The sequence below is a fragment of the Ascidiella aspersa genome, chromosome 4, assembly GCF_963924565.1.
Source record: "Ascidiella aspersa chromosome 4, kaAscAspe10.2, whole genome shotgun sequence".
In the NCBI taxonomy this organism is placed as follows: domain Eukaryota; kingdom Metazoa; phylum Chordata; class Ascidiacea; order Phlebobranchia; family Ascidiidae; genus Ascidiella; species Ascidiella aspersa.
Window position 1 is genome coordinate 12,483,455 of NC_139450.1, and position 23,537 is coordinate 12,506,991.

The 23,537-nt window shown below is 38.6% G+C and overlaps 1 protein-coding gene across 2 annotated transcripts; it reads right to left on the bottom strand.

Moving 5' to 3' along the window:
- Window positions 1-58: 58 nt before the first annotated feature.
- LOC146147934 (phosphatidylinositol 3,4,5-trisphosphate-dependent Rac exchanger 2 protein-like) lies at window positions 59-20,889 on the bottom strand. 2 transcript variants are annotated; one of them, XM_083386394.1, is made up of 43 exons: window positions 20,632-20,889; window positions 20,220-20,324; window positions 19,880-19,969; window positions 18,434-18,538; window positions 16,802-16,900; window positions 16,251-16,412; window positions 15,590-15,732; window positions 15,283-15,434; window positions 14,628-14,777; window positions 13,526-13,667; window positions 13,246-13,346; window positions 12,943-13,096; window positions 12,458-12,606; window positions 12,094-12,254; window positions 11,857-11,958; window positions 11,609-11,760; window positions 11,122-11,257; window positions 10,700-10,852; window positions 10,321-10,442; window positions 10,126-10,180; window positions 9,854-9,979; window positions 9,494-9,655; window positions 9,045-9,161; window positions 8,815-8,896; window positions 8,277-8,478; window positions 7,723-7,882; window positions 7,288-7,408; window positions 6,987-7,133; window positions 6,727-6,828; window positions 6,426-6,537; window positions 6,169-6,266; window positions 5,911-6,053; window positions 5,707-5,822; window positions 5,418-5,566; window positions 5,000-5,115; window positions 4,500-4,601; window positions 4,158-4,260; window positions 3,463-3,519; window positions 2,895-3,038; window positions 2,342-2,523; window positions 1,904-2,082; window positions 1,339-1,509; window positions 59-1,205 (listed from the first exon to the last, which is right to left on the bottom strand). In XM_083386394.1, the coding sequence occupies exons 1-43, from the start codon at window positions 20,734-20,736 to the stop codon at window positions 1,163-1,165; spliced, it is 5,472 nt and encodes a 1,823-aa protein (XP_083242520.1). In that variant the 5' UTR covers window positions 20,737-20,889; the 3' UTR covers window positions 59-1,162. The 2 variants fall into 2 exon arrangements, with proteins under 2 accessions (XP_083242520.1, XP_083242521.1); XM_083386395.1 differs by lacking the exon at window positions 3,463-3,519.
- Between the last annotated feature and the right edge of the window lie 2,648 nt (window positions 20,890-23,537).

Here is a 23,537-nt window from a genome sequence, read left to right on the forward strand (position 1 = left end):
TTGTAGTTTAAATAAGGCCGGTAGCTCAAAACTTTATAATAAAACTTCCATACTCAGACAGGCCATCATTTTTATTTGTCCTCGCGAAACGGTAAAACATACAATACGTATTTAATCATAAAAGTTGCCCACTTAAACAATGGTACAATAAAATCTCGCAATTCGTTAAATCACTATTTGTTTTAAAATGTGCAATTGAAAAAAATAAGCGGCAAGTTATTTGATAAAGTAATGGCTTTTGCGTTACTGAATAGGGGAGTATATCGCAAAAAAACTTTTAGAATCGAGGTGCCCCATTTAAAAAACAGAGCCCTAATGCGTTGTTGAAAACGAAAACAAATAATGCTGATAAAACGCAAAAACATACGAAACGTGTATATTTGTAATATCGTTAATCTTGTAATAGGGTAAAAGATGCAATTCTGTTCTCTTTTTTACTATGAAAAGCAAAATATTAAACCAACATAACGGCTGTTCCATTGTTCGAATCAAGTAATTTTGGTTTATATATATGTCAGGGCACTGCAACAAACAGTTAATGTCAAAACGTGAAGAAATTGGGCAAGTAGTATATACTCTGAAACACTGGAACTGGTTTACGACAAAACGGTGTTTTAAAGATCGACATCGCGTATGTTGTCGATGGCGATTTAATCACGAGTACAGTGACATGCTTAACTTTCTAAGCAAGGCGGAGCAAAGCGCAAAAAACAACTAAAAAACAGCTTTCGAATTAATCGGCCATCAAAGATCGCCGTGAAAATCGCGGTCCGATTTTGAATGCGAAACTGTGAATAAAAAACTGATTGCCGAGAAAAGTGAAAGATTCTCAGCCGAGAATGTAAGAGCCACAGGTAAGAGCTCCAGAAGTAAGGAACGCTGTTAAGTTTCTGTTTTTTTAATAGTGCGCAGAAAAAAAAAACACTAAGTATAACAGGGCTATAAAAGATCAGGAAAAGGCGAACAAGCCTTTTTAATGAAAACAAATAATATATCCCGAAAAGGCGGTGTCCGTGAAAATTTGCATTGTTAAGCGTTGTGAGAGTTGAAATTCTTGTTTTAATTTTAATTTTGTTAACAAACTGTTCCTTTTAGCGTCATGTCACTTTTTTGACGTCAGTCACAGCTGGATTCAGCAAAGAAGTCCCGGACGCATACGTGGTCACGTGGAGACCTGAACCACTTCCAAGTGGTTTCGAAACAACCTGAAGACAAACAATACGGCTTAAACAGGGGTTTGAAATTTTCATAACAACCACCTTTTAAAACGACAAAGAATAAAACCTTGCAAGAAAATAAACGGACAGTGATAGAGGCTTAAATATAATGTCGACTTACCTAGGTGCGGTTTTTACTGTTCGGTCTTTCGCCTCCGGGTTCTTTACTTCAGCGTACATCCTCGCCCCGGATTTCATGAGCTGGTAAGCGGCCGTCAGAAGATACTTAGATGGAAGACTGTGGCAACGTGCCATTATTAGCGCCTCTTCTAGACAACAAGCCATTGTGGACCTGCAATCACATTTATGTTATGTGTTATACTTAAAACTTAGACATGTGCAAACAACAGCATATTGGCTTATAGCAGTGTTTTTCAACCTTGTATGGCTAGCGGCAACACTCAGAAATTACAAATAGATTGCGGCACCCTTACACGATTTTTCTCTAGGTATTTCACTAGAATGTCACAATAAACGGAACTGGAACAACACACATCTACTCTACACAATGTAAGAAGTTACAATTGGATTTATTCCACTCTAATTTTTACAAAAAAATTGTAAGAGCTGAGCAAAAATCAGATTCTTAAAGATTCCCAAATATTTCTCGGCCCCCTGGAACATTAAACGGCATCCCATGGTGCCTGGCCTATAGGATAAGCAAGCCAGCTCAAAAGTAGAATCACCTGTGGACTCCGTTGTTACAAGCTATCACGTGACAGCCACCAAGTCTTTCGCAAAACTCTGCAGTCAGGGTAAGCACACTGCAACCGGTCGCTGCTAGACTGTTCTTGCCGTGACGAGGCTTTACGTTGCTCTCCAGAAGCGTCATGATTTCGTCAAGGGCGTTCAGCGGACGCGACAGCTGCCAAAAAACGCATCATTATAGCTTTTCGTGTATGAATTATAACGGGTTATGACGTTGTGTGCGTGAGCAATCGTTCCAAATTTAATTGCGCTATACTAAAAGAGATGCCTAAATACCAAAAACGTCTATTCCGGGTGCAAAATCTCTGACTGAAAAAGCTAATTCAAGTTGCGATAAAAGCGTGTCCACAGGTTCAGCAACGAACTTATAGTTATTTTCTGCCAAAACAAATCACACTACGACTTAAAAATTTTACCCGGTCGACAAGCACAGCCCGGGCCTCAGTATCCCGGGGCAGCTTAGACCTATCCAGATGAAAGGCGCGAAACTTCTTATAGTAGTCGTAGGTGCGGCTGAGCGCCTTCTCGTTTATCGAGTTACTGAACTCCTGGAGAGTGACCCCGTGCTCGTACAGCAGGTTGCCAAGATCCTCCAAACCTGTGAATTCACAGACTATTACGTGTTGTGCCATGTATTCCTGACAATACTAGGCGTTTTAAATCGGCCTTCTGTTTTACAGTTGACATTAGCGCTGCTTAATGCCGGTAAAATGTCAAGAATTAGTAAACTATTTAGGCAAATTTAATTTGGGAACAGCAAACATGTTTTCTGCAAAGATGACCCATGTTAGCGACCTAACTTAAAACGATTTCGACAGTTTCTTGATAAACAAAACATTGTTGTTTTAGTGACTTTAAATAAGTTTCAGAACCAACATATAAAATAAAACTTTACTTTTGGCATTTTCACTTAGGTTAATTTGGAAATGCCGAACTTTGTGACGGAGAGCATGAAAGCTGGTTTCTTACCGTGATTAAATATAATGGGAATGAGCTTAACACCTCCTCCGGCTTGAAGACGCGGCGGAAGTTTAATGAAGACGTGTTTGTCCAAGTGGAAGTATACCTTCAACGCACAGCGATTCCCCTCCATGGAGTACCCGATGCCGTTTGCTGTTATGCAATTAAAAATGAATTTCTAATATTTCGCGAAATTGTAAACTAAAAATGATACCAGTTTTGCTTCAATCTATAAAATAATTAGGTCTACAGTATACGACATATTTTGAAAATATATTAATATAGGTTTTAGCACACGTACAATTAGTCGATGTTATTAGGCAGTCATGCAATGTAAAACAAAGCAAAATGTGCAAATTGCTTTAGCGCTGGACTGTTCTCCAAATGGTTTAAAGTTATTATTGAACACGAGTTTAAAATTATCTGCCTTGCAAAAAACTATTTTTATATTGGTGGTAACTTTTTGAGCAACATTTGTATTTTCACGTGATAAAATTGTCTTATCATTTGGAGAACAACCCACTGTTTATTATTGTATTGTCAAAATAAATTCCAAGAACAAAGGGCGTTAACTTACCGTCAATGTGAAACGAAGAATCTCCGTTTAACCGCTTGTTAACATTGCATGGGCATTCTTTGGAGAACAAAAAAAGCAAAAGTAAAACGCGATGCAAGCAAAAATCAAGACAAATCATTTTGATTGCAGAGTGTGTTAATGGGGCAAATTAAACGTAAGCCTCGAAAATCATCTTAAGTAAAATATATTCGTCCAGGATTACTGTTGCGGTTAAGGCAGCGTGAAATATTATAAACAGCAACAATCCAATTCAGCGTGGAATGGTGAAACTGCAAGAATTTTTGAAATTGTTCGCTGCGCAACAAAACATTAAATAGCGTAGTGGACAGCAATTGGCGGATCTAGGATTTTAGTTTAGGGAAGTGTCATGGGAATTGTCAGGGATGACATCACAAATCATTGTTAAGGTAAAACTTGGATAAATACACTTTGGGATCATGACCTGGTGCCCACCCTAGATCCTCCCAAGTTGATAATCACTCAAGTTACCCCAACATGCAGTAATTTGATTCGTCCACTGCACAAAACAGAACACACTCCAGTATATTTGCAATTAAAGGCAAGTGTTGATAAGTTGATTGATGTCGATTAGCAAAAACAAAAAATTGCTGGATGAATGTAAAAATTAAGCAAACGGAACTTTTCCGATTGATTTTGAAATAAATTGATTTTTAATAAAAAATATATTATCTCACCGTTAGGCTCCACGTCACCGGTGATTGCCCTAAAATGAAACGACACTCTCTCAAGGTCGTTGACCCCGACACAACTGTCTTCCAGCATGGCACACTCGTCGGGCTGAAGAAAGAGACATTTTTGATTTTCTAGTTCGATTTTAAACAAGAAATAAGTATATTACCGCTGTTCGCTAAACTACCCCACGGGCTCTAGATGGCAAAGAGGAGGATTCAAATATGTTTTAACGATACTGCCGTTTTTGCAATTAATATCTTTTACTTCAATTAACATTTTCTTACATAGTTAACCTTAACTTGATTGTAGGGTTATTTATCAGATAACACATGAGATTAGCTCACCATATTCGGATTGAGCATCGTTTGGAAGATAACGGCAGCTCCAATCGACATGCACTGCTCCAGCCACTTTTTGCTGGCTTCCTCGCAACGGACGCCATATGCCTAGAATGCAATTATAGGTCTATGTAATTAACATCTGACAATTACCCTTGCAATACCTAAATAAAATAATGGTAATATTGAACTAACGAATAATGTGCAATCTTGCTTTGTATTGTTAAAAATTACATGAACACGGCGGGCACATGTAAGATTTCCACTTGGTAGGCACAGTTAGGGTTCGGCAGCCCAAAGTAAGAGAACCACATGTTTACAGGTTATATCTGTTATTCTGTTCAGTACAATACGGCATATGGCACATAAAAGATACAGTTACCTTTTAGCGGGTTATTACATGCACCAAGCAAAAAACTTGAAATATGTAATCGTAAATAATTCGATTTTCATAAAACAAAAGAAAGTTGAGGGGATTATGAGGACTTTTTAATGTTCTCGTATACCTTCATGTTGTTAAAGGTTTCGCCGATGGCGCTCCTCAGCTGCGTCGAAAAGGACGAGATGGCGGTAAGAAGACACTGGCTGAAGACTTTGTCGCGGCGGGAAACCAGCTTTGGGTCTGCAGTGGTAGCAAAATTCATGAGATACAAGTCAACGAAGATTTTGCGCGTCCAAAGTTACGAAAATAAAATTGTATTGGTTTTGTAGACACTGGTATGAAACAAATAATGAACAGTACACAAAAAATTCTATAAAGAAGCTTACCAATAGGGCAAAAAATTAAATCCTAAAGAATTTTTAATATCTCTCGGCACCGTTGAGCGTTAAACATGGCAACCTAAAGTGCCGCGGCACCCCGGTTGAGAACCCCTGTTATACGGGATCGAAAACATCATACATTTTAAAGTGCTTTTTGCTAACCTTCGTTTAGCAGAACGGAGAGCACAAGTTGCGAGCGCACTTCGTTCACGTGACGATCCATCGACTCGATCAGCGTGTTGATGACGTCAGCGAACTGATCGGTGTCGGCGCACACAGACAGGGACATCTTGATCGCGTCATCGCTCGTACTGCACGGAACGGGTCAGAGTTTTAAAGTACCGTATTAATCGTTTAAAAATATCTTGCATTGTCTACGATTTTTAAGAACACCATAAATTTTTTTATCAGAAATATAGTTTTGGATTAAAATAAATATTGCAATTCCAACCTTGCGGTTAACGCTTCGATGATCTTTTGATAGACTCGGTCAGGCGTCGTTTCTTTCGTGTTTTCAAAGACGGTTTTCACAGTGTCCGAGCGGACCAATTCGTTCAGGCTGTGAATCTGCAGGAACACAGCGAAGTTCACAAATTATTCCAGCGCAATATTTCTAACGCACGGTTAGCAAAAGCTATTTCCATAGCACATATACCTTTCCGAGGAAATGCTCCATGGTTCCCTGGAGTTTATCCAACGCATCTGGAGAAAGGACAAGGTCGATAAAGTTGATGCTGTCCACACCTTCCGACGAACAGTTGCTTTCTGTTGCACTGATCATTGAAATTCGATCGTGAGCTGCAAGTGGAAATATTTTATATTTTAATTCATTAATGCGCGACTAATAATATATATCAGAAGAGTATATTTCACACATTGTATTTCCAGAAGAAAAGAAAAAATGTGAACATACCACGTGCTGTACCTGAAAAGGTTACTCGGGAGGTCGGTCTGCTCGATTTAGTTCTTAGTTTAACAGGTGATGTAGCACTCCCGTTTGGCGGTGGGCTCCTGAAAATTGAAAGAAAGTTGGGTCATATGTTTAGCTTGGCACGTTAACCATATTCAAGACATAATGAAAACGCTAATTTTAAAAGTTTCATACAAAATTTAAAATTTACACTACATTCCTAACTTCTAGACTAGAGTACAAAGGAGCTGTCAACTTACGACAGAGATGGTAGAGAATTGGCTGCCTTCAGTGATCGATGCTTTTCCTCGGTTGGAGTGGTCAGCATATCACTGGAGTTGGACATGGGCGCGGATTTTCGGCTCGCAAGATCTATAAATATAGAAATATTAAAACTATCGACCACCTGTGCACCGAATATACTTGATCATCATCAATGTAAAAAAATATTCAAAATTTAACATGCCAAGGACAGAACACAGTTTTGACAATCTGGACAACCAAAAAAATAAAACGTTTAGCAAAAACACACGGGAAAGCTCAACGTCAAATAGCAATTACCCGATCGTTGGTCAGATTGGATGCCGTCTTGCGTTTGCTGATTTGCGAAGTTAAAGTAATTATTTTCGCTTACAACCATCGAACCCCTGTCACTCTGGATGCCTGTAAATTATTACACAACAAATTAGAAAACTATAAGTAAATTTAAAACTAGAATAAGTAAAGCCTGTCAGATGAATATCGATATCTCGCATAACTACTGCGCAGTAACGACTGAAGTAGTTTTACTCTTCATAGCAAACTTTGACCTCGTTACTTACCGGAGTCGCATTCCGAATCGTTTCCGGTGACAGATCCGTCTTCATGGGTCTTCCGAAGCGATCCGTTGCTCCTTCTCAGCGACTCTTTAAGCTTCTGATCCTTTTCCTCCTGCGATTCCTCGGACTGGACTTCGATGGTCGGGGAAACTGGTGAAAAAAGAGTTCGGATCAAAATGGACTTTTTTTAAGCGGCAATTTCTAAGGAAGGCTAAACGCCATGATATTGGCTCGTAATTGCTTTTGCGACATGAATTTAATGGAAAGAGTAGCGGATCAGCAACTCATTTGTTTCACAACTTACCTAATCCAGAGGTCTGGCGAGTAAGTGTGCCACTCGATTGGATCATGTCGTCCGTCACTACGTTAGGGTCAGGGGCGTTTACTTTGGCAGGGTTGGGCGAGGCCTCCGAATCTAACGATTGCTGAAAGTAATATTTCTCTTAAGAGTTAAGAAATTAGACATGGATCAACAGTCAATGTCATGTTGCACAATGTAGAGTATTCTTCCTTGAAATCTCCCAAAGTGTTTAATATAGCGCGAATATTAAATCACCAAGAGACAGCTAACTAAATATCTTACATGTATTAATACATTGAGTTACGATTAGCGTGCGTGGGTCTGTGCAACTATATAGCTATTGATAAAGTGGATTAATTTTGAACAAAATAAAGTTAAAAGCCATTTCACAAAAAAACAACTTGATGGTGAATTTAGATAAGTGTGGGGACCACTTACAGGTCTTGATGAGGATGAATTATCGAAGTTGGTGGGCGGAGTGATTGGAGTTTTAGGAATTTCGTCCGTCATATCATCGTCAAGTTGGTAACTGGCTCGCATTGGGGTGGCTTGGTACGAGTTCCGTTTGCCATCCGTGTTCGTCTCTGAGTTGAGGATACTTAAAAACATATAAGTTTTAAACGAGCGAAACGACTTTTAAATGTAAAAACGTTGCTTTTAAAAATTTGGAGGCTCACGGTAATTATGACAACCTAAAAGCATGACAATTTTTAGCAGATCTTGCAGCTTATTTTTTCCCGGTTTGTTACTATACTGGAGCGCAGCACTGCTTTAAATGAGATAAGGATGTTTTTTGTGCATTGACTTTGTGTTTATGTTTTCGTGTACGTTTATTCACATTTAGAGATTGTAACGTAATTTTTACGAATAAAACAGGGAAAAAAGGTGTTAACATGTAGCGTTCACAGTACACAGTTATATTAGTATAAAAACAGAAAAACAAGCATAAGGGAAATCAAATCAAGTATAGGTAACGGGCAAAAGTATTTCACCTGATAAGTTGGCGTTGTCCCTGTCTCAACTCGAGAAGGGCGTGGTCGAGTGCCACCATCAGTTGCCGGATCGAGTCCATCAGTTCGCTGTTCCCTTCGACCCCGCGGAGGACCGCCATCAGACCGTGACCCTCCTTGCCCCTTGTCCGAAACGATGGGGCGGCAAGACACGTGATGGCGTAATGGGTGTGGACCATGTTTGCTGTAAAGTTGGTTGACTTGGTAATAATGCTATTAGACTGTATGTTTGGTATGTAGTCAGACGTTAAAATAATATATATATCCAGGTACACGTTGACGTTTAAATAAACGTTAAAAATGGGCTTCAATGTAGAAAAGAATATTTTTTTATTATTTGGTTACCATTCGGAAATTTCTGTTAGACCACGAGCAAAATTAAAAAAAATCAAAAATATACAATAAAAGCTAAGCGAATTTAACAATTCAAACGAACATTATAAAATTTAACAATTTAAACAAGCTAATGAGCTGACTTAAAATGCAACTTAAGTTTTTGTACTATTTCGTGTCGACTCACCAACATCAGTGCTGGGCTGTGCTTCTTTTTTATCTTGCAGACCAAAACCACGCAAGTTGTAGCTCTCTGACGCATGGCTCACCTAAAATGAAACAATAATTTAAAAACCGAAACACATTTCCACTTAAACCACAACGATTGTCGATCAAAGCAGTCAATATTTAATCAGCCCCGTATTAGTTTTAAGTTTAGCAACACTATAAGTAAAAACTTTAACTTTAATCGCTTGCCTGTAAAAGATTAACGTGGCAATTGGTCGGACAGAAATCTTTGGCAGTCAGGCTCGATGGTCGTTCCCTTGACTCCTTGTATGAGGGCCACATGTAAGAGGCGAGGTGACGCTTGTACTAAAAGGACAGGTAAAGCCGTTATAAATCGAATAAAACTTCGGTAAGCAAAATTTCTTATGTGTTTTATTTGCTTTACAAAAGCTGTGTAACGGCCACTGTTATCGGTAGCGGACAAACGCTACCATTTGCTTTACGTAATGACTAACATTGTAAAGTCAAATGTTTGAAGAGAAACAAGCCATGCTACCAAAGGATAATCAACTGTAAATGGTCCTGTCTTAATTATATAGTTGTCGGAGCAATTAAAGTTTACAAAAATTGCAAAGTTAAAATTTTGCGACAATTAGAACCTTAATATCGGCTTTTAAGAGTGTAACGTTATAACTCACTCTTCGGTAGGATTCGAGTCGCTCCTGGATGACCTCATATCGCAAGGTCCTCCTCTTCTGAAACACCTCCTTCTTCGCGTCAGTGATGAAGTTAGACATTTGTTCGAGGGCTTGAACGTCGGCCAGTACCCGATCATCCTCCGCTATAAGGACTTCAAGTAGCTAAAACGTAACATCGCACTTAAAAGCAATTAGCCTATACTGATTTTGCAGTTTTATATGTAATTTGCAATCAACCAAAAAATAAAAAAATGTGTTTCGTCGCAATATTTCTCGTTTTCACAAAGCATAAGCCATGTAGTACTATGAGATTAAATGTTTGGGTAATTGTTGTCAAAAATCTATGTGGCTTTGTCGCACCTGTGCGGATAGGTCGAATATGGAAGGACATTCGGACATCTTTTCGACCACATGATTCCTAACTCCGTTGACGTTGTCGAAGCTGTAGGTACACATTCGCTCCAGGTGGCGGTTGCCGACGACAAGCTAAGGAGAACAACAGTTCGTTTAAAGTTTTTAAGCCTATATTCAGACTAAACGCATAATCCAAGGATAAGTCGAACTACTGGACATATACGGGTAGCCTAGCTATTTGTGTAGAAAGGTAAAAAACGTAATAGAATTCTACAAACCTGCAAACAGAAGGAGTCGGATTTTGGAACAGATATCGCCGGCTGTTCTTGTTCTCTAGAAATGCATATGTTACTTAGAAGAAAAAATAATGAAGCGCGGTTAACACATACACAACCATAAGTTCGGCTTGAAGAGCGATGCAAATAAACAAGGCATAAGGTATTGTAGATCACAATTCATGATTATTAGCGTACTTTTTATCCTTCTGTCCCAGGCTGGTGTGGTTGATGCCGATGAGCATGGCCAGATTTTTCCTCCTGATACTTCTGTTCTTTTTCAAACCACTCGATGGCAGTGACAGGGAGTTGTTGCTTCCCTAAACGAATATGATATAAAACATACATAAAATAGTATACCTATCTGGTTTAAACTAAAAAGACATATGATACTCAAAATACTGACCTACATTAAACTTTAGGTAGAAATAAACTTAAATGATTAAAGTGGAAAAAATGGTATAGGTCTTTCTTTTCAAAAAAGCAGATGTTTTGCCGAACATATTTGATATAATATATTCGTTATTTAGACATTTTTAGCTACGTCTCAATTTTAGTTGTTTTTACTACCACCAACCGTTTTTTCGTCCTCTGAGGAGATCGAGGACTTCCTTCCGGTTTCCTCCTCTTCCACCTTCTCGACAATGACGGGAGTGGGAAGCTTGCATCCTTCGCGGATCGCTGCAGCTACGTCATCGTGTGATGTTTGCGTTAGGTCTTTCCCGTTTACCTGTTAATGGAGGCATCGGTATTTGATAGAAAAGGGCATATTAGGTTATTATTCATTGACGCGGAAATTACTAGAGTGTGCTTGAAAAAAAAATCATAAAACGTTTACCTAGTAATTGGAAATTTCCTAATACTATATAGTCTTTAAGCCAAGCCATTGAGAAATGTAGTCTTGGCAAAACTGATATTTTAGTCAATATTCTTTTCAACCGTAATATATTTTTCTCTGTTACAACTTAATGGTAAATGCACAAATTGTAGAACCCTAACCTTTAAAATAGCGTGGCCTTTGACCAATCCTGCGTTCATTGCCATGCCACCTGTAGCCACCGCGTGGACCACACAAGGATTGGAACCGCGGATCTGGAATCCCATGCCTTCCTTTGTTACCGGTATGGCCACCATTCTGAAAATAAGAAAACAGGGTGAATAACGATAATATAGATGTACTGAAGGAGCTGATTATTAAACCAACACCACGCCTTCTGGCCAACATTATTAACCTTTACGGTATTAGAGATACACGCAGGTTTATAGAAGTAAATGTCTAATTATAGAGCTATACAGTATAGATTTGATGTTCATTCCATATTGCAGAGAACATAACCAAGCACAAGACTGCCAATACTTTTTAAATTATTTACCGCACAAAAAAGTAAATCTATTTTCGTAAATAGCGAAATGACTACTTATAATTACTTGTATTTCCCTAGCCTAGTAAATGAAACAACGAGTGCCTGATAACCGCTCGACTTACAGGTCGTCCTCGGCGCGAACTGTCACGTGAATGAGCTTGTACTTTTCCAGGTTGAATTTAATGACGCTGTCCAGCTGCTCCTGCGAGTTGCAAGATGTCAGCAGGTCGTTGTTGATCTGCAGGATGTGTTGACCTGGTTGAAAACCTTGGACCTGATGGCAAAGCAACGACAAGTTTTATAATTGGTGACAACTCTTGTTCGTTGGCACTTTGGTTGAAACAACAGCTACATACAGTTTAATATTCACCTGTGCTTGCGACCCCCTGTCAATGGAGGTTATGATGATGGCTGCTTGTTGCTCAATGTACTTTGCTTCAAATCCTAGAAAATCGTCACCAGGAACGTTCAACTGAAAGCAAACCAATTGGCATGAATGTAATTTAATTCAAATCTTGGTACACAATATAATATGCAATAGCTTGAATGTCGAGATCTAATAGTATAAACTTTATTACAGCAGACAAAAATTCACATTTTAACTTACTAAGAGAAGAGTCTTGGTTTTGTAACTCTCCTGGACCTTGAAGTCGTACTTTGTTGAAGGCTTTTTGACAAAGTCTCGGAGTTTGCTGCTTTCGGTCATTTCTTCATCCGGGAAGAACTTAAAGAGCGACGACTCGTCCTTGAAGTCCTGCTTGTCCAGAGCTAAAGATGACAACCAAATTTTTATCACGAAACTAACTCACAAGAAAGTTATATTAATTTACCTGCCGCAGATATAATTTATTTGCGTGTACAAAAGTACATTTCAGTGTTGAATGGCAATTGGGGATAAAGCTAGTTTGCATTCGATTTTCAACGGGTTAAATGATAATATCCGATTGCCGGACAGTATTTTACCGACTTACCGTGATGCAATATTCCATTTTCGCACAAACTCTGTCCGAGGTTGCTGGCCTCTTCCCTGTTCTGACAGTCTCCCTGGTCTACCAGCCAGTCGATCAACTTCTTCGCCTCAACGACTTGTTTGTAACTTCGCAGCTGCCTCTCTTTGTCCCTGTAAACGAAACAGGAAAGTTAAACGACTTGGTCTTCGTACCATCCTGTCAAAGTATGGCAAAACACTATTAAACTAAAATATTGAGCGGCGAAACACGAGGTATGGGTGTTTGGGCCTTAATAAAAGTTATGATTAACTATATCGACGGAACGTTCGCAATGTTATCCATTCGTCGCTCATAATCCCAAACGTTTTAGCTTCGGTTGACTAAATCACGATTTTTAACAGGCGCCACAAAATACCCTGATCGATAAGCGACGGGTGGCACAATGACGTACGCCTTGGCCCTCAGTGTTTTACGTCAATAATAGCCTAGCGAGAAAATGAACGCACTTGACGATCGGCTGGAAGAGGCAGTGGACGCGACAATAGATGCGCAAGCCTTTGGCGACGAGGTCCTGGCTTTCGCCGCGGTGCTTAAACGTTCCGTCGTCGTAGCGGAAGCGGAACAGGACGGCTTCATTTTTGAAGTGGTGTTTGTCTTGCACTGAAAAAAGAAAAGACATGATGATCGTGTTTACGTATCAACGCGAGAGGTGTTTCAATATTACTTTGTGTTTTGGGGTAGGGGAGCGCCCGACGAAAAAGATTGTTAAAAGTCATACTTACATAATCACATTAAATAGCTTTGCTTACCGTGGTGAATGATGCCACAGTCTAGCAAAGCCTGGCCGAGCATAATCGCTTCGTCCACGCTATTGGCTTCTTTGTTTTCGACCAGCCAGGTCACGAACTCGCTGAAAAGACAAAGGATTAACACGCACTACTCCCAGTCCCCAAGTAGATAACGACTGGATAAACTTTCAGGCCCTTTGACATTATAAAATACGTTTTAAAACACGCGAGTTTGTACCAGGAAGCAAACAAGCCCTCGTTGGAAATAAAAATTGAGTTTTGCTTAAATTCGTTTACTCACTTTCCTAATAAGGCCTTTGGATGCATTCGCATCTTCGACTTTCGGTCTTTGATAAGGCCTTGGTGGGTTGCCTTGTAGTAGAGTCTCCTGCCTTTACTGTGCATGACGTCGATCGTGTCACGTTGGTCAATGCTCGATTTACCTAAAGAAGAAGAAACAATTTACGTTTTATAAAATGCAATGATTGGAATCTTTATAGAACCCGTATTGTTTAAGCACGGTTGTTTTTGAAAAGAAATTGATTCATAAGGTGGCATGAACACGAGTCTACTATGTTCGGTACTGTGGAAGTTGGTAATTCGCCTCTTGTAATGTAGTCTCTTGGTTTGGGTTCCGAATGAGTACGGTTATTCCGATAACGCTTGGTTTTATAGCTTGCGTTGAGTAATGGTCCTCGTGTATGACAGTTTCACGTTTATCGACTAGCCAGACATTAATTCTAACATCAAAAGTTATCAAAAATGCGGGTTAGTTTAAACTTCTCGTGACCCACGTCTGTGCTACATGCGTCATAGTAGATCTATTATCGGGCAGCAGATAGGAAGAAGGGTGTGCACATCCTTAACAGCCATATTGCTGCTACGACTGCTAAAGTCAGGCACCGGCTTAGAATAAACCCCATTTCGCCGAGTTGGGACTCTTGTGCCAAAATTGCGCTTGATAATAGCCGGAAGCAGTTTGTAGACAATTAAATCGCAAGTACACGTACTCGGGTCGTTAAATCACGGAGTACACGACCTGGTAAAATTAAAAAGCAAGTGAAAAAACGGACTTCGTCATACTTTAAAAATAGCAACGTCGCAACACGCAAAATATCTAGTTATCAGGCGAGCTTAAATTGTTGTTGTGCGGTTGTCACCTTTATTGATATATCAAAGTATACAAAAACGCTTAATTTAATGAACGTAACGCAGACAGGTTGTAATATTTTACCATTCCATTTAATCAAATGGACAAGGAATACAAACTAGTAATAGGCGCTGCAGAAAAGGCCGATTGGCAATTTACTTCACACTCGTCAACCAACCAATAAACAAACAAAAAAGACTACCCACAATTATGACTAAAAAAGTCATTGCGTGATTCAATCAACATTTCTCACTTTTCCTTCTTTCTCTCTCCTGGATGAATTCGTTGAGCCAGGACTCTTTCTCTTCTTTATCTTTGGCGAGCAGCACAAACCACTTGTTTTTGGCAGCGTTCAGTACTTTCCAAGCATTGTTGACTGTGTAACCGCCGCAGTGAAAATCGGCTGCAAAACGAAACAGATATCGAACGCGCGTTTATTTCTCCACATGTTTTATGACTGACGAGTGCTGCGCTCGTCATGTGACAAATCTTTAAATAGAGTCTTGTCGCCGGCGGGGTTGGTGCCAAAACGTTGGCTTGCCAATATTTCACACAACTATGATATGTAGAACGAAGCAAAATGCCTAATTGCCGCAGGTGGGCGTAAAAACAATGTTTGTACACCTTTTGGGCATCCACAAATCTGGTAGAATAAACATGAGTGTTTGCTGTCTTTTTTCAGTTAAACTTAAGCCAGAAATGATGGCCTGCTAGACTAAGCTTGTTGTCAAAATTCGGTGAGGGTCATTGGCTATTCGAATAAACATAAAATATAGGAGTTTAGTTTCCCTCCACGCGCATAACCTGCAGGGCAATGATTTAAGTGCAGAGAGGCTAAACAAACTTTCATTTTGTGCTCTAACAGCTGCTGTCGTACAGCCAACTTAAAACAACGCAAATACACTTACAAGTTCCGTCTTCCAGGTTTTCGATCTCCATCAGCTCGGTTGAAATCCGACCTTTGAAGATCCACTTCTTGGGATCCACCATTGACTTTTTCCTCTTTATCTTTTTGTTCCGCGGAAGAGTACCGGATTTGGTTGATTCTGTCGCTTGTAATCTGTAACAAGGCCATACTTTTTTCAACTAGCCCACAGCAAGAATGCATATCAGACAAACAACAATAAATTGCTTTGCGCATACATACCGATCGGTTGACATACATTTTTATCAAACTCCCCTACATATTCTTAAGGGACAGTTATGTTTGTATACCTTGGTAGTGTGTTCGACTTCTTGGCGTAGACCAGCAAGTGGTCGAAAAGGAAGAACTGCCTTTCTTGTATATTCCCGACAGATATTTTCAGAAGGGATCCTTGCTTTATCATGCGTGTACAAGTGTCGGTTAAATCAGCACCCTGTAAAGTTAAAGTAAAGCAGTGCAAGTTAATCACGAATCATTACTCTTGATTTGAAGCAATAATGTATAAGGCATTGCCTTTGATAATTAGTTTTGTGTAATAAACGCATTATTTTGGCGTGACTTCCATTTGTCGAGAAATGTAAACATTGTGTGATTCTACTTGACTCTGGTTTGGGTATACACAACTAAATTTTGTGGGTCGCTAAGTTTTCGAAAACTGTTAAGAGGGTCGCGCGTATAAAAATGTTAGGAACCATCATGTGTTATATCTTAATTGTTGTCCGATAGAGCTAAAAATATAGAGGAACGTACTACTTGTAAAAAGTTATACGTAACAACAGCACAACCCTAAGTTTTAAAAAGAAATAAAAACGAAGATAAATCTAACATTCCGCGATTAGATTTTTTTAGTTTTGTTCTATGAAACTTTTCTTGTCATACTTTTTAACCGTTGAGCTAACCCACATTAAGTATACATTCGTTATTGCACTACCAAACAAGACAAGTCCTTACCTCCCAGTTTGCGATGGTGGCTTGTAGGTCTTCCAGCTTCTCAAGTTGTTCCAGCTGCCTTTTGGTTTCGTTAACGTTGCTGCAGACGTCCTTCATCAAATCTAGGGCAGCTTGCACGTCATCGTAGTCAGGGTGGTCGGCGGGAGTTTTCTTCATGAGTTCCTAACGGAGGTAAACTAATGTGTTAGAAGCCATTAGGTTACATCGAAGAAGCTGACATTTATTCTTTCGAGAAAATTAGTTAAATTGATAAAAATATCCACGTCTAACAATTTTAGGGCGTAAACAAGGCGAGTGGTTAAGGCCCAGGCCTAGACGAAATGAACCAAAACAATGTTAAAAAACATTAAGCAAAACTAAAAGTTCTATATTGGTCACGTTTTCATTATTGACGATTCCAAAAATTGTTTTGTGAGCCGTTTTAATTATTATGAAAAAGGTGAAAAATACAACTTTAAAAAAATAACATTTCTAAAATCAACTTTTCAAGAAGTAACTTTTAGCTTGGATGTTGCATAGGATAAAGCTGGCTAGTTTGACGGTGTACTTACCCTGAGAAGCAGCGGATATTTGCAAATTCTTTGAATCGGTGTTAAAAGAAAACCCTCCATCGATACGTCGTTGACGTAATTTCCCAACAACAAACATCCCTAAACATAATCACAAGCTCGTTAATAACGACTGAAAAGCATACCCGACCTTTTTTAAATAAAATCTTTAAGGTAGTACAACCACATTCGGAACAACTATGTCCTCTCGAAAAAGCTTTGGTACACTTTCCTTTTTAAAATCCAGGCAAAATTGTAACAAAATAGGAAAAAAAATACTGAAAAGTCACAGGAAAATAAGTTGCGTGCCGACAAAACATCTTTTTCAGTAATCATTTTACCACTTATTGACGTGAGCCATTTTAATATAGCATTTCAAAGTAATTTATTAGGATAAAAGTTATGCTAACGAGCAGAATCTGAGAATAGCTCACCCAATAAAATGTTAGGGCTGACTTTTTGCATTTGGTTTCTAAATCACGCAATTTAGAAGGCGATTAGGGATTTGTAGGGCATTTTTGCGGGAATTCTTGAAAGGGTTCACTTTGAAAACACTTAATTTTCTAATCTTTGCTGTAATACTAGGCCGCAGTTCTTTACGGAAGTAATTTCTATCGGGAAGTGGCAGAAAATGACGTCATAATGTGCTGTGTGATGCTAGGCGTTGTGTGGTTTCCCCGCGCTTTCAAAGTTGATGCATTGTCACATCGTCACCTACATTCAAACGTAAGCATTTTGGTTTGTTGCTTTTTTCCGTCATGCGAACACCACGTTGGCGCAACCAACTGTTAGTTTCACAACATATTGACGCAACTACATCAGCTTGTACTGTGAATCACCTTGGAACCTCTCAGAAGGGTGTCTGCGATTCAGCGTGGTTTACATACAACTTGTCTGCGGCTTGAAACACCGGGCAATGAGCCAAATGTTTTCCTGGATCGACTCGAGTTCGCTTTTAACGCAGACAAATTTGGCTTCAATTTTTACGTTAGGTAAGTTTACATAATGCTTTGACAATTTTTATTGGGTTCAATGGGCGAAATTTCATAATGACTAGAATGGAAGAAGATGGTGTGGATCTAAATGAAAGTCTTACGTAACACAAAGTTACCCTGTACGTTTAAGGCTTATGGAGTCAACTACTGATGTCCCGGGAGCCCTTATGTCTACATACGAACGAATAAATACCTCCTCAGAGATCTCAGCCAGGTGTAGTCACACCAAGTCTAAAAACTATGGTTCATCGAAGAACCAGTGGACTGCGGTAAAATGATACAAGCGTCGTTGAAAGCAACTTGTTGAAAACACGAATTCCAGAAGGCTTGCTTGTAATGGTGTTGCGATCTTAAACAACGCCGAGCAGACCAAAAGTAAAAGTTTACCTTTAAAATGTAGGCTTAAGCCAGCTGTTTCTGTCGTTCAACTCAACGACCTTATAATGTTACCAATTATTTGAAACTTTTGGCTCCTTTGTTGAAGAATACATTTAGTTTGTCGAAAAACATGTGTAACTACCCAGATTTTGATACTTCACGTTTTCTCCATACCTCAGAAAGGCGCCATGTGCGCCTCCGTGAGAATACTGGGGCTTTAAAGTGTCACGGGGTACACAGGCCGACGATTTATGTCACTTACCAAAATAAATGCCTGGAACTCCTGATTTTCTGTTAACTCGTTAAGTTTTTTCTGTGCCCTTTCGTGGTTGGAGCAGTAGGGGGCGTAAACTTCGAAACGTTCTTTCTGTTAATAAAATATTGGTTTGTTAGCCTTTGCTTAGTTTTATATTGCAGTGCTCCTTAACGGTTTCTAATGATATTGTTAAGCGGGTTTGCTCATTGGGAAGTTTCGGTTGCTTGGTATGAAAATCATCATATAAAAATGTGATATATGCAGAATTCATTCTGAAACGTGCTATTTATGCAGTATGTGTGCTCCAATATGCAAGGTTTGAACTTATCAAGCATATGAGTTAAAAGCATTACGCATAAACACATTTATTGTTGTTTGCTACAAAAATCACAGTTTTTCGACTATAAAGCGATATTTGAAAACAAAAGACGCATTATCGTGAAATGTAAATGTTGCGCTTAACATCAATCAAAAGATTCCATTCGGGGAAGAATTTCATCGGTTGACGTATCAGTTGGGCAAAAACAGGCGAAATGTAGCTATTTAGGGCGAAAGTTGGCTACTCGATGTAGACTTCTACGAAAGTACATCTTTTAGGGGCGTTTTGAAATAAACCATGTACAAGGGCTAAGAAAAACAATAAGCAAAGTCGTTAAAGGTCAACCGATCAGTGAACTACATTAAACCTTTTCGAGTTCAATGGATGTAAGTTTGATAGGCAAAGAAACGTTTGGCATTCGTGGTTTGGTCTTCAATGCGCAACCAATATGTCTCGTACACTACGTCGACGTACAGATTTCATACAAACAAATGCCTTTTACGTAGGCAGGGCGTATTTCGCCATGCGGCACGTCAAGATGACTAAGCTGCTTCGCTCAAATGTACTGTTCAATGTTTGGTCCTTTAAAGCTTAAGAACGAAAGGAAGAGCATAGAATCTCACATGTATTCATGTTTTAAATGAGCATCTCAAAAGCCTCCATTATATAAACTATTCTACTAAAGTTACTTGTCGATGTTTTTTTTACCGATGTACCCATTGTTTATACAAATATGTAAAATAACAGCTTCGATCTCTAGTGTTTTACTTTTACAAAATATAGTGGAATACCAATTTACTATTTAGGATTCACCACAGATAATTCGACAGGAGGACAGAAACGAATAAGCAATTAATTTATTTCGAACGCCTAAGGTAAGATTTTCCCATACCTGATATAGAATGACTGCTGGCAAGTTTTCAAACGAGAAATAATTGCATGTGGTTACCTAATGCCGAGTCGTATTTACCGCATACGTAATGACCGTTGTTATAGCAAAACAGTAAAAACAGTTTGAGCTCGGAAAGTCCCCGTAAGTGAAGTATAATAACACGGATGTCATGATTGTTTTATATTTAAGTTCAAATAACGCAAAAAATGTTGGCTTGGCTTTACAGCAAACACAATCTTACGTATTTTAGAAAGGCGTGTCCAATCTTTTGTTCATAAGCTGGAACTGGTCCCAATGCTTCTTCCACGGTCACCAACATTTCCTGATGGAACTAAAATCAGAAACCGCGTTAAAAACGTCTGTAAACTGTAACTCGCTATAATAAACAGTTTTACTTGATCCACCGTGTCAACAATTATGTTGTGAGGTTTTTAATTTGTTTTTACAAAAAAATTCAAACAAACAAGCACTTTTACATTAAAAAAATGCAATAAGACCTTGTGTTGAACACATCGTAAGCTATTTTGAAGAACAGCTTAATCTTTAGAATCAATAAGGTTAAAATACTGGTAACTCTATACCTGATACAAATCTTCCACGTTGGATAACAGAATCTGAACAGAACCTTTTGGAATAAGTTTATCATTGTCATCCTCTTCCCGGTTTTTCAAGCGCTCCATGAAAACCTGAAGTTCCATCGGATTAGGATAATACAATCTTTAGGTTTTCTTAACCTGGTTAGCTAACGTTAACATATAACAAGATTTAAAATCCAATTTAGTTTAGTGCATCTTTGCAAACATTGAAACAAATTAGCATAAAGAATAACCCAAGGACAAAAAGGACCTTATGGTTATCGCGTCGAGCTGCCCATCAAGGCTATGGCCAATAGAAAATTTAAAACCAAAAACATAAAAAGCGCGTGGGAAACATGGTGTTTTGATGAGTTAAAACAATCTGTAACTTTAAACAACAAATAACCTGGTTGCTTACCGAACATAAAAACTTTAGGGTCGACACATAGTCTTGTTCAGTCTTGAGAATTTCCTTGAGGACGTAAGTTCTCAGGCGCATGGTTTTCTCCATTCCCTCTGACATCTTGATGTCTTTTAATGTTCAGGTTAAAAATATGATTGTCTTGGTTGACTGGTCGATAATTAATCCATTGCAATCATCAATCAAGATCGTTTAGGTCCTTGCTTTTTACACAAGTATGCTCCAAGAATTAAAACAGCTAGATCAACGCAAAAACGTTTCCTATTTGATAAAAACACAATTGTATCAATCAGATTAAAAACCAATCATACTAATTGTAAATCGAATGGCCGGAAGTGACTTAAGCATGAATTATGTAGCGAATACTATTGTGACTTTTATCACAGTAAACATTTCCGTGAAATCTGAATGTTCACAACAAACCGCGACTCGACATTACAAATTGTTTGTGACAAAATTTGTCAAATTAAATTTACTTGATTTTACTATAAATTTACAACTATTGCTTGTTTAACATTATTCACCAACTTTTGTTACAGAAAGGCGCTAAGTTGAAATACTCATACGGCAAACAGTTAACCACAAAATTTAAAGTACACATTCTAACTCCTAGTTATTTTATATTATATCGAAAAAAGAATCAGTTTAGCTGTAAACTAAGAAACTGCCTACGCCCTTGACAAATCTAGATTTTACATTCGCGTCCGCTTCTAAATTAAATAAATATTTCGATAAAACCCAAGCACAGTATGAAACAACTCTCCAAGTGGGTGATTGACTCGCTCTAATGGGAGATCATCTCCGACTAGCCAGCACTGGCCACAGCATAGCTGCGCCCACAGTACCCTACACTTCCTGCAGGAGAAAAGAAGAAAGACAAAAGCTTGCGCAAGAGAGAAACGAAGAGAGAGAGGCTGCTCCTGCGCCAGGAGCGGAATAGGAGGAGGCGAGAAACGTGTGGGCGAGCCGCATCAGACGAAAGAGCGCGTAACTTGCTTCCGGTTCAAACCTGACGCAGTGCATGCGATGGAGCAATACTAACCCTGAATGCTTGCACGTATTATGCTATTGCCACTTCAGGCTGAGATGCAACATCCATACCTTCAGTTGCCAAAGCATGCTGGTATTTTTAACAGGAAGGGTCAGACGCGGTAAAGGGTGTGAGCTGTTCCCTATTACCTTATTGCGGTTGCTTTAAAAATAAATTTCAAAGCTGCTTTTTCTTTAAAATGCTGCATAATTTGTAATATTGCCTGGGAGGTGACTAACTGGTTTATGCATAAGTACGAATAAATTCTATCAGTAGTTAATATTACCTTGCTGGCAACGACACGTTAATGAAGATGTACGTGCTAACCACATAAAGATTAATTTTTATTTTTGTAACGAACTCACTAAAACCTGTTGCGATTTTGTTTGTTACCTGCACAATGGATTCTTTAATCTCGCAGTTAACAAAAAGCCAGCATCGACTTGTCATCGGGACAGGGTTCATTTTAATAAATGTGATACCATTCCTTTCTGTGTTTCTGGCATATTCTTTACTGTTGTTAAGCTTTTAGGGATTTAAGTGATGCGCTCAGCTGCTGTTAAATAATTCTGCATTTCGTTTCAAGAGTTTGCAATCGAAAACTGATCGGATGGCACTAATTTCGTTATTTTTATTTGTTATGATTTATAACTTTATATGATCTGAAATTTGTTGAAAACCAAAGTCTTCAAAGCTTGAAAGGCAGAAGATTTTACCAGTTACGTATGACCTAACAATAAAGTAATATAAATTCATAAAAGTCTTAAAATATAGTCTGCATACAAAAATCAAGGGGGTATCTGGCCGACGAAACTAGGCATACCATAGTGTTGCCATATTGTGAAAGGCGAAATACCTAACAAATTTACCGCGCTACCTTTGTAACATTGTGCTTCCCATTCAATTCTATCATTTCTAACGCATGAATATTTTACTTTGATTTAACTCGTGACAGCTCGGCCAAATAACAATTTTGTGTGTAGTCAAATAATCAGACTTTAAACAACTCAAAACAAGTGTGTGTTCCACAGTAGGTTTAGCAGTAGGCAAATAATGTTTACCTGCAACTCCATATTTGATAAAGAAAATTATATCATCTTGCTTGTTTAGGGTTTGTCATCATTTAAGTTGCAGTGCAAACATGAAAAAATATGCTGTGTAAAAGCTCTTTAACTGAGCTTGCTAAAGGAGAATGCGCAATACGCAAAATCTCTTCAACAGCGAAAACAAAGTTATTAAAACGACTTGGTAGTGTGTGACGTAACAATGAACAGTATTTGCACTCGCGAATTATCTTCTGTGAAGGTTTATAGTTTAAACTATTTAAAATACAGTACAAAAATTTAAGCAAATTCTGGTGTTAACTAATATTGTTTTCGACATTGTGAGTGTATTGACGATATTTTGTATACAGTACGGTTAAATTCCGGACATAAAAGCAGATTTTGTAATTTCTCCCTGACGCAGATTTTAACAAGAAGTTCACTGACATGTCAGGGAAAATCCTGACGTATGGCAACCCTAGCACACAACCAACTAAACTGTGTTTTGAGAAAACTAAGTTTGAAATAAATGTTACCGCTTAGCAATCAATACATTGTCTTCTCCATAGATACTATAAAATACCTTCCCTAACATATAAAATACCTTTCCTAACAATCCATAAAGCATCTTCTGAACTTTAACAACTCTATTTAGCAAACTACAGCGGGAAATAAGGGAAAGTGTAAACAAACTATGCCTGCCTCTCTCGACTGCGCACTATATGCGTACTGCGTAGGCTCGCAAATAACGATCGTATATCACGTTAATTACTGTAAGTACAACTCATTTACACACAAAGGGCACAGTCATGACTATTATATTTTGTAAC